This window comes from Manacus vitellinus, unplaced genomic scaffold (assembly GCF_001715985.3).
Source record: "Manacus vitellinus isolate BGI_N305 unplaced genomic scaffold, ASM171598v3 scaffold_86_pilon, whole genome shotgun sequence".
Lineage (NCBI taxonomy): Eukaryota > Metazoa > Chordata > Aves > Passeriformes > Pipridae > Manacus > Manacus vitellinus.
Window position 1 is genome coordinate 592,379 of NW_021940851.1, and position 11,775 is coordinate 604,153.

The window sequence follows — 11,775 nt, forward strand, 5'->3', positions numbered from 1 at the left end:
TGTGTTTGTGGTGGCTGTCAAAGCTCTGCTGTCCGTGGTGATCTGTCCCTGGTGGGCTCTGTGTACCTGTGTGTGCCTACTGGGAATAAAACCATCTCCAGGCTTGATGGAGAGGTTGCAAAATATGAAGGAGCAACAAGACCAAACCCCTCACATAAAAAATTGGATGTGCAAGACTGTGAAGGGTGTGAATTAGTGGTCATATAAAATTAGTCTTCATATTAACTGGTACCTTCACCAGTGTGACTCCTTCAGTACTCTCAAAAGTAAAAGGAGTGGGCAGCAAAGTAAAAAAGAACTGAATTAAATTTGCAGTTGTAAAGCTGAGAAATAAAAGCCCTGGTATCCTGCTGGATGATAACACAACCATCAGTATAATGCAGAACTTCAGATATCACATCCAGGCTGTACCTGATGTAATTAAGATCATCTGCTCTGATGAAGAGGATGTGGAAAGAAAATGAGGTACTTAAAGGTTTAGCCAGCAGAGAGGGAGACACTGAATATTCAAATAGGAGAAATCAGATGAGTTCTGAGCAGAGTGATTACTGAGGCAGCTGTCCTGCTGCAGAGGTTAATCACAAAATTGTGAGGAATGGGAGACGTGGAAACTCAAGATAAAGCAGGGGAAAGAAAGCCTGTGGCACAAATAGTGAGCACCTGCTCTAAAAACAGAACAGAGATGTCATGGGATGGAGCAAAAGTCTCAAATTAGGGAAGGCACAAAACTAGCAAATATAAAATAAGCACTTCAGACTTAAATAAGAGGTGAATGCAATCAATTATTCTGAAAAGTTGTGAGTTTATCAATCGGAATGAAGTTTTGAAAAACTGGGAAAAAACAACAGCATAAAGCATCTTGGACTAGTAATGTAATTATTGATATCACTGGTGTTTTTTCAAGCAAAGGTGTGAGCACGGAGAGGATCCTTGGGCTATCAAGAAGTTTGAAACAAAAGATACCAGTGAAGTGCTGCCAGTTCTTAAGTAATTAAAGATCAAAGGATCTGTGGATTAAGCACATAGATATGAAACCTAAGAGAGAGAATAATGACTAGGAAAGTGTTATGATTAATAAAATGTCATGACTGAGTCAGAATATAAATAATACTGAAGGAAAATGGCCTTCTTAATTAGTAGAGAATATTCATAGCACCTAATAACTGAAGTTTAACCACTGCATTTAATTATTTGTATATATAATCTATGTAAATGTATTCATGTAAGGGATGTTGACACATCTTTAAGTGTTAAGAAAATGTTCAAAAATCAACGTATAAACTATTTCTGTTCAGCACAAAGAAAAGGTGAGACCAACAGGTTGCAGACATCCTTAAGGTCCATTCCAACCCAACTGTTCTATGATTCCATGATTCTGTGGAGTCAGAATCCACATCCATGTCCAAAATGTCCATTTCAACTCCACCACTGTTGATTTTTTTACCAAACTCCACGTTTCCCACATCAGGTTATTAGGAGTATTTCTATTCTACTGATTATTCCTACATTTCCTGGCCAGCTCACAGAGCTCCCTCCCTCAAGCTCTGTTACGATGGAGTTTAGTAGATCCAATAAAAGCCATAAATGAGGCAGAAAAATGGCTTCATTCAAATCCCAGCCCAAACTTTTCCCTACATCCCCACAGAGCTGAAACACAGCAATCCATGAATGAGAACATAGAAAAACCCTGCTGGCCATGGACAAACAGAAGATACATTTCTCTCTCAGGGCACAAAGTCCCATTTCTACAAAGTGTGTCCTCTCCAATAATCACTTTTTTTTTTCCTTAGCTCATCCATCATGCAACACAGTTTGACTTCAAGCACTGGGCAAGAATAAAACAGCCTGTTTATATTCTACAGATTTGTATTTTCACGCTGTCATAAGCAGAATAAATGTCATGGTAAAGGAAATGAGCCTTTGCTATTTTGGATGAAGAATCTGTGCATTTGTTCGCTCCTACTGCACGACTGCCAAGCAGGATTCTCCAAGCCTTTCTGTGAAATTATGGTTAGCTTTATGGAAGCCAGAATTGTCCATCCCTAGAGGAGCAACTATGAAATTCGTCTTTGCTTTCAACTCCATCTTTCATCTGTTTTGAAAGAAAGCAGTCACACAATTCTGTGGTTGCACAGTGGACTGAGAAAACAGTTCCTCGGGACTTTTTCCCACAGTTTCACCTCTCGTGCCTTTATTTTCCCTAAGGTAAAAGCTGCTATTTTACACCCTGTTTCCAAAGCTCTCAAGTTTTGACATGAGCAAAACATGACATTGTTTTGTTGCAGAACCACTTTGTAAATGAATATAAACGGGGATGCAAAGTGCACAGTGCTGCACCAAGAGCTGCTTTAGGAATGTGCATCTCATCTGTCACTCCAAGAAAACTGTGAAGCAGCATTAAAATTGGGAGCTCCAAACACAACTGATGGGTCAGATTTCAGCTCCAGTGCAGGAGGCCAAAACTGTTCTCAAGGGGCACTTTTAGAGCAGGTCACCTGATTCTGCCTTCCCTTGTGTGGAGACACACACCTGCATCCTCTGGAGACAAGGCACAGGTGGGATAAGCTCCATACATGTCCCTGCTGGACTGTTCTACAGGTGGAAACACAGATACCACAAGTTCATGTGTGGATGACACTTTTCTGCCCATCCCCCAAGCAGTCTGCATATTTTTTTTCCCTTTTGGTTGTTATTCAGTGGTTATTTCCATCTTACCTCCTCTGTTCTCTAAAGTCACACGTGTTCTACTCTTATTCTTGTGTGGTCTGCAAGGCATCTGGGTCCCACACAGCACAGTGCTGACAAAAGAGGATGTGAGGATCTTGGCTTGACTCTTGTGAGCACAACAAGGCTCTAGATTTGTGTGAGACACAGAATCACAGAATGGTTTGGGTTGGAAGGGACCTCAAAGATCATCCAGTGCCATGGGCAGGGACACCTTCCACCAGACCAGGTTGCTCCAAGCCCCATCCAACCTGGCCTTGGACACTTCCAGGGATCCAGGGGCAGCCACAGCTTCTCTGGGCAACCTGTGCCAGGGCCTCACCCCCCTCACAGGGAAAGATTTCTTCCCAATATCCCATCTAACCCTGCCCTCCTTCAGCTTAAAGCCATTCCCCCTTGTCCTTTCCCTTGTCCAAAGTTCCTCTCCAGCTTTCCTGGAGCCCCTTTAGGCACTGGAAGAGGCTCTAAGATCTCCCTGGAGCCTTCTCTTCTCCGAGATGAACAGGAGACAGAATGCCACAACCTGTATCCCTTAATCCTGGATGAGGGTGACACCAACTTCTAAACCAAAAAAGAAGTGAAAACACTGTAGACACCCAGAGAAAAGATGCTTCCATAGCAGCACACACAATTTTAAGACAGTCCTCAAACTGGGAATCTGGGCTTGGCCAACAGAAGTGGGTTGGTTTTCCCTGGTTTTCCCTTGGTTTTCCCTGGTAATGCTCCAGCTGTGGTAGGAAAGGGATCAGTTCTGCTGTTGCCCTGTCCTAGAGTTCCAAACTTGAAAAAATTACCCAGATCTCCTCCCTTTTTATACAGTTTGTTCTGTGTCCTGATTATATTCAGAAGCCTGGCAGGGGGTAAATTGTCTCTGTTACCATTCCTGCCATCCAAACTGAGCTGTTTACTTGCATTTACCCAGATTTTCCCTTTTTCCTGTAAGTGATACTTCCAAACTTTCCTTGGAGAAAAATCTCAGCAGAGCACTAGGCAGAAAGGGAAACAACAGGATTTACAGTGAGACTCTGCTCTTTTTGGTATATTTTACTCTTTTTATATTAAAATGATGTTTCAGTGGCTTGTCAGCCACCCTCTTTTCCACTTTTGTTCCTCAAAAATTCTATTTTCTATGTTCCTCAAGTTTAAAGTAACCCTAACAAACAGTGGCAACAGGATCATGTTAAATCATTATCACTCAGCAATGGTTCTCCTGTAAAATATATTTAAATTAATGAAAACTAAAATCCCTGCCAATGTTTGTCTTTTGCATACGTGCTGCTAGAAAAAAAAAAAAATTCTTTACAACTCAGTGTAAAAGAGATGCCAAATTTTCTATCCCCTTCTTTTGATGTCAAACTTTATGTGTGGAGGGAAGTTCTTCCCTGAGAGGAAAAGTGTGGGATTTGCTTCTGGGCTGAGTGAAATGGTGCCCTTAAAGCATCAGCTGGAGTGGAGAAAGCCTGACCTAATGTATTCCACATTCCTTGTGGAACTCACATTAGGCTTATAACTAATCATATAGGAATTATCCAGTTGTTAGCAGACAACTGGAATGTCTGCAGCAACTACCACGTTTCTTTTTCCCTTTCCCTGCTCTGGGGAATATTAATAAACAGCTTTTAGTGCACCGTGCCTTGGTGTGAGTCAGCAAAATCTGGGGAGCTGTAGATGTTTTAGAGGTTTAAAATCTCAGAAAAAGCAATTGAAACCAACAAGAGACACAAAATGCCTGGTTGGAAACACACTGAAGAGCAGCACAAAATGCTGAAACCTTCTCAGCATTGATTAATTCCTCGAATCCCTCTCAGCATTGTTTAATTCCTTGTCTTGGTGAACCCTCAAATATCTTTTATTTTGCTTGTTTTCTTGCTTGTGCCAGCTGCAGTCTCAAGAGATGGGTGGTTTAGTGTTACTGCCCTGCTACAGGCCCTCCACTCTGTGTTGTGAACCGAGAGAAAGCTTCCTGCAGGAACAGTGAGTAGAGACAGTTCAGCAACAAAAATATTTTAAAAGTAACATCATTTGAGGGCATAAGGTCCTGATTGCAGCCCAGCTTGTGTTGGCACATTGTTCCCTCCAAAGATTGTGCTGCCAGAGCTCCAGGAGCGTTTGGACAACGCTCTGAGGGATGGAGGGGGATTGTTGGGGTGTCCTGGGCAGGGCCAGGGCTTGGACTGGATGATCCTGGTGGGTCCCTCCCAACTCAGGATATTTTGGAGTTTGATGATTAGGCAGAATTTGGCCTGGCACCACAACCAACACCTAACAGTCCTCCTACACTAAGGAGGGGAGGTCTGCAACACGCACCAAGTCTCTACAGTCAGTCTGAAACAAAACTTTGCAGGTACCCAGGACTCAAAAACTACTATTGCCCTGTCATTTCCTGAGAGAGAGGCCCAGGAATGCTGATACCAGCCTTTACAACAAATACAGGTGGCACAGGGAGTGCAAAACTGAGGTGCAAGCCTTCACAGGTACAAAACTAAGCCAAAGCACACTACAGTGCTGCAGACCAGAAACACAGTCAGCAATATCTGCTAAGGTGTGAAGGGCCAGGGAAGTCATCTGAGATCTGAGCACAGCCAGGACACATAATTTGGAATCGATATCAAAATATTTTTTCCTCTTTTATTTCTTTCTTTTTCTTTCTGCTAACTCACCCCAGTCAAATATAATGGATTTATTTCATTACAACTGGTGCAAAGTTGGCCTGAAGACTCGCAGGTGAGGTGATTCACTGGGCCATATTCTACTTTGAATATGTATGTGAGGGAGATTATTCTTTTTTCCCCACCCCAGCCACCCTCAGAAAGAGAGTCCAGCTGTTGGCTTCTCTCGTAGCAAAGTTCATATTGCTTTACATTTTCACCCCTGGCCACGTAAGTAAAAAGGCAGCTCAAAGACTTTGTTAAGTCAGAGCTGAAATTCTCCAAAGCCCCCCCCAGATCAGGGGGCTTATGGCTTTCATTGAGTCAGGGCTTGTAGACTTAAAGAAAGGAGCATGAGCTCTCAGTTGTGACCTGGGCAGTGCAGGCCATTAAAATTCAGCCTGTTGCCCCCGTGCTGAGCTTCTTTTTGCCTGAATTCTGTCTTCTCTGACCCGCAGCCTTGGGCTGAAGGCATCAAAACTGGAAGAAATCACTGCTTCCCTCAGTGTTTTCTTCTTGTGGTTAATCAGACTCCCAGGTATGAATGAATGCATTATCCCAACTCGAGTTTTTGTGGTTGCAGTGCACAGAAGTTGCTCCTTGATACGTTTTTTTACTTCTAAACCAGCCCTTTGGTTCCCAGTATTTTCTTTCCTCGGAAATATGTACACACAGTAATCAATCAATCCCAATCTTCTCGCTGATAAACCAAACAGATCATAGAATGATAGAAAGATTTGGATTGGAAAGGACCTTAAAGATCATCCTGTTCCAACCCCCTGCCATGGGCAGGGACACCTTCCACCAGCCCAGGTTGCTCCAAGGCCCATCCAACCTGGCCTTGGACACTTCCAGGGATCCAGGGGCAGCCACAGCTTCTCTGGAAAACCTACTCCAGGCCCTCCCCACCCTCACAGTTCACCAGCATCCACATTCCCAGAACTTATTGCCTTTAATCTAGCTATGAAGTCCCAGCTTCTGGAAGTATGTGATTATTCAAGTGTTTCCACTGTCTTTTAGAAAAACAAAACTATGTACCTGCCATATTTGGGGTGTGCCTTGTTCTACCTGACACATGAGGAAGTCCAGGGCGAACTTAAAATGTAATAATTTAAGAAGGTTTATGCCTTTTAAACTAATATATAATTTTTTCTTACACCGAGGTGAGTTATCTGAAGAAAAAACAACGTGACAGGATTATATAAAGAACTTCCTACTACCTTTGATTTTATGCAGTAATTTGAATTTCCCTGCGAAATAAATAGAGGTCAAATCCAAATTTACAAAGACCATAAAACTGGAGGTCAAAAATAATCTGTACTCGGTGTTATTTAATACCAGTAACAGAATACCACAAAGTGTAGATATGTCTGTTGACATTTGTGATTTTATTCCTCTCAGAACAGATCTTATCCAGCTACAACTGCTGAAATAACACCTGAACTAAACATGTATCCAAATATCTGGGCCCTTTATGTGAGCCAAGCTGTAAATTTCTGATATAAAAATCCATGTCTGCAGTGGAATATTGATTTTACACCTAAGTAATGCCCCAGATTGGAGCAATCTATAACATAATAAAGTTATAAAAGGAATGTTTTTATTTGACTTGATGATTCAGCCGTGTTTTAGAAGATTAAAAGATATAAAAAGAAACTGAAATGACAAAAAATTCTCTTTAAAAAAATCTGTTTTCCTCCTTTTTTTTTTTTTTTTGGAAAATAAAGCCACTTCCACTCAACTGCCCTCTGTCCTAAGTTATTTGTGGAACTCCATCTTTTACCTAAATATTGAAAATATCTCCTCAGATACAGATGGAAGTTGCTTCATTCCTGCCCTATTCCTGAAACCTATTTATTAAATAGGTTTCAGGTCTTCACTGGATTAAAATAGGAAACCTGCTTTGATTTGTGTAGTTTAAAAATTATAGTAGCATTTTGTAGTTTAAAGATATAATTAAGATTTAAGTTTATCTCTCAAGATACATATGTATAAAACACTGCAGAAAAGGGAATTACTGGCACAGGGGAGGCAAAAAAAATATAAATATTTGTTCACTCTGTCAATTTTAGGAAGATTTAACTGTAGATTCTGGTTTTTTTAATACACCCACTCCATGCATTTTATGGGGGAGAGATTTCCATAAAATATTCCATATTTCCATAAAATAATCTCTGTACAAACCAGGACACAGCTGAACTCCCTTATTTATCTTCTCCAGGTCTAAGAATCCAAATAAGATCCTGTTGTTTGCAGGTTTTTATCACTCTCCTCTGCTACACAAAATTTTATAGTAAATATAACCAAAATGGGTCACAATTCCAAGGGAATTTTCCTTTAACTTTGCACTAATGAGAAACCAGAGCCTGATTTTCATAACTAAACAGCATCTTTCCAGGGGGTGGAAAAGAAAGGTATGGAGAATGAGGGATATATTTGGGAAGAACAGGAAGAGCTGTGGGATTATTTGCTTCATTCCAATCAGACCCTTGTGACTTTAAATCTGTAAAAATGTCCAATAATAAATCAATATATGTGTGTATTTTAAGAAAAACAAGAGGTTATTGGCATTGGCAAGACAGTATGGATAAGAATATCCTACTAGCAATTTTGGATACCAGAAAAACTGCATGAAAATCATGGATTTCACAGGATCAGCAAGGCTGGAAGAGACCTTCAAGATCATCCAGTTCCACCATCAACCCAACACCACCAAAATCACCCCTAAACCATTTATATCAGGGGGCATCTCCTCTGCTTATCAGTAGGGTAGGAAAAAAGGGGAAAAAAATCCTGTCTTAAAAAATGTCAAACTTAAAAAATATCCTGAGCAAACTATGAAATAGTCAAGTAGCTATGAAATAGTCAAGCTAGAAGAGGCCCAGAAAAATAAGAGTTTGTTTTCCAAGCCCCCCCCCGAGGGAGTTTGTTTTCCAAGACAACCTGCCTGGGGAGGAAGAAAAGAGGAGGAGGCTGAGATAATTCTTCCATTAGCACCACTCAGAGCAGTAAATGTGCTTCCAGGCACACCAACCTTCCCTGGATCCAGAGGGAACGTGGCTCTGCCCTGATGGAATCACAGGAGTCAGAACCAAGCACAGAAAATGCAGAGGCACCAGAACTGTGGAAAAAAAATGACTGATCCTAAATAGAATTGTGGTGTAAACCCAAAATGCCTCTTGTTTTTAGACTGGGATAAATTAGCAGGGTGGGAGCTCTAAGTGATTCAGCAATTATGAAATATATGTGAAAGCACGTTGGATGGAGGCAGATTATGGCTGATATTTTAAAATTCAGAGAATTGCCCCCAGTGAAACAAAAGCTACTGAAGAAGGTGGTGCAAAGATGAGAATGACTTATTGTCATAGTTTTATAGCAGTTATATATAGTAGTTATTGCACTGAAGTAACAGCACAAAAAGGGTTGTGTCCATATTTATGAGCACAGCCAGGGTGACAGCAAGGCAAGGGAACTTTATTTTCCTGGAGAAAACTCTTTTTAAAATGAGTTTCTAAATTCAAATCGTTTACAAACCCAATTCCACTCTTCCTACAGTGGGGAGCATTAGGTCTGGCTTTTTGTCCAAGCTTCAAATTCAACAGCTGTTTCAAAAATATTAAAAATATCCTCCTATTTACCGATTGCCTGATGTTTTGGTGGGTTTTTTTTTTCCACTAAGACCATGTAGCTTCAGCTGTGCCCAGTTAGGCCAACAACATTTCTGCAACCTCAGCAGTGATGACAAGACAACAGAGACGAAATGGCCACTGGGCAAAACCCAAAAAGCTGTTTAAAACTGCACGGGCATGAGAGGCATGAGAGGCATTATTTAATCTGGGGGAGCTGATTCCTTTTAGTGCAGCAACCCAAAATCCTGCCTCGTGGTTTCAGGTTTGTGTTCCTCCTCCTCCCTTTGTGGACATCTTCAAACAGGATAAATACAAACTTAAGGGATCATAAAATGCTTTGGGTTGGAAATTTTCACTTCTGGTTTTTTTTTTTTTTCACTTTTTCACTTGTGGTTTGATCACAGGTACCTTGCAAGAGGTGAGGGTGGAGAGGCTGGTGAGCAGTAAGGACAGCTGTCATCTCATCGTGATCAGAGGGGTGGATGTACTCGTAAATGCTGTTTCCAGTGAGCTCCACCTGTGGAGGGACACGTAAAACAAGCAGCTGGTTCATTTTTTTTTTTGTCCTTAAGCAACCCAAGCCCTGCAGCTGGGTGACCACACACCAGTTTTAGAGCAGGAGGTGGATGTATCAAACCCATCTTCCAAATTACACCCGATAAACTCAATTCACCTCTTCTTCAGCACCAGTTAATATTGTTATGGGGATTTCTGGTGGTGCATCAGAGACAGAAGAGCTGCTGTTGGAGAGAGCTGGGAATGAAATGATGAACTGGAGCAGCTGTAGAAATGTTTGATGGCCACGAAACGGGGTAAAAACCTCCGGGGACGGCCTTGATGTCCCTCAAGGGGGCAGATATTTAAAAAATAACGTTTCTGCAGGTTCCCAGAAACTCTCACCTGCGCTCAGCTGGCAGCTGAGCTCTCTGAGCCAAAACCACCCCACTCACACGATCCCTTTGTGCCTTTTCAAAGCCCATCCACCGCGCTCCATCCGCGGCCGGGGAATTCAAAAGGCAGACTTCCCCGGATTTTCGCTGCTCTGAGCAAACATGGGGGGGTAAAGACCAGATCTGCCTGAAATATTCCCTCTTCTCCCTCGAACTTTGCTGGGGCAGGGATGGATTTGTGCCTTTCCCACCTAAGAGCTGTGGCACACACGATCAAACTCCGCCGGCTCCTGTTTGCCACGTCTAAAACCCACCCACAGAAGCCTCCAGATAGAGGCAGTAATTGATTTAAGGAGCCAACCAATACTTTGAGCCTGTGTTTTAAATTAGTGTCAGGCTGCCCAATTGTTCTGAGTGGCCTGATGTGCCTTGGGCCCCCAAGATCAGAGACAGCTGAGAGGTGAAGTAATTTAACCCATTATTCTGAGCCAATCCTGCTGCTTTGCTGAGATGTGTGAGTTGCCTTTTCTTTGGAATAAATGAGGTTGTCTGCCCCACAAAGCAATCTTTTTCTGAAAATGTTTCTCATCCTTCCATTTTCTGCATTATTCATGGAATGTCTCTTCCCAGGGCTATGCAAACCAACTTTTTTTTATTCCCCACCGCTCCTTTCCAACAGCCCCTCCCTGCAAAAACAAAAACACCAACACTGATTTGATGTTGGAACCAGACTAAAACTTCACTGAGTAAGGGGGGGGAAAAAAGTGGAAGGGAAAGAGAAAGGAAAGAGAAAAAGAAAGAGAAAAGAAAGAGAAAAGAAAGAAAGAAAGAGAAAAGAAAGAAAGAAAGATAAAAGAAAGAGAAGGAAAGAAAGAAAAGGAGAAAGAAAAAGAAAGAAAGAAGAGGAAGAGAGAGAGAGAAAGAAAAAGAAAGAAAGAAAGAAGGAGAGAAAGAAAGAAAGAAAAAGAAAGAAGGAAGGAAGGAAAGAAAGAAAGAGGAAGGAGGGAGTGGGGAAGGGGAAAAGAAAAAGAGGAAAAGGATGTTATCTATGTTGCTCCATTTTTATAATTTTCTCTGAAAGTTCTCCTTAAAAAGCACTGGCTGCTCCTTTTCAGGACAGAAACAGGTGGGGACTTGTTACAGTGACAACCCATATTCAAGTTTTAGTGGCAGGGGAGGAAGGAGAACACACACATCTCACTGTGAATCATGCCTGGCAATGCTTCTCTTTCTTTATAATTACAAGGGGGAAAAACATACTGTAAAAGTCCATTTTTTAACCTATGGATTTGTCAAAAAATTCTAATTATTCTTATGGGGATAGACACTTCAATGGTCAAAACATGAAAAAAATTACCATTAAAAAATGCACAGCTGAGGTCAGTGTTTAAACCAAAAGGAGCATCACTTATGACCCTGCTCTTATCATTTTATCTTTGGCTAATAGTGATTTTTCTTCTAAATGTTTTACCCTTGAAATTAAAACACTTCTATCAAAGAGAATTTACCTTCCAAAAAGTAAAAACTCGTGGGTGGCTCTGCCTAAACAATCTCTGCCTTCAATATAAAGACTTTCTTACCCCAAAAAACCCACCAATCAACCTGACCAGACACATCAACTGCAGCAAAGCAAAAAGATCCTGTTGCATCTCTGCTGTTACCAACTATAATCAGGACCACACCAACTCTTAAAAACTGTAACTCATGGGCACCTCTTGCTTTTCCCCAAAATCATCACCTAATTTGAAAAGGAAACACACACAGGATTCAAAGGTCCCGCTTTTATCCGAAAGCGTAATTTATGTTCTGGTATAATTTGATATTTAAAATTCAAACCCAGAATGTTTTATCCGAGTAAATGACCGGTTTTTCCTCGTTACACAC

General features: G+C 41.4%; 1 protein-coding gene across 1 annotated transcript in view; it reads right to left on the reverse strand.

Annotated features, from left to right (window-relative positions):
• SIM2 (SIM bHLH transcription factor 2) overlaps positions 1–11,775 on the reverse strand; it is a 53,008-nt gene that overhangs the window by 26,165 nt on the left and 15,068 nt on the right. The window contains exon 4 of the mRNA XM_018085717.2: positions 9,410–9,518. Within this exon, the coding sequence (XP_017941206.1) occupies positions 9,410–9,518 (109 nt within the window). The remainder of the gene's footprint in view (positions 1–9,409; positions 9,519–11,775) is intronic.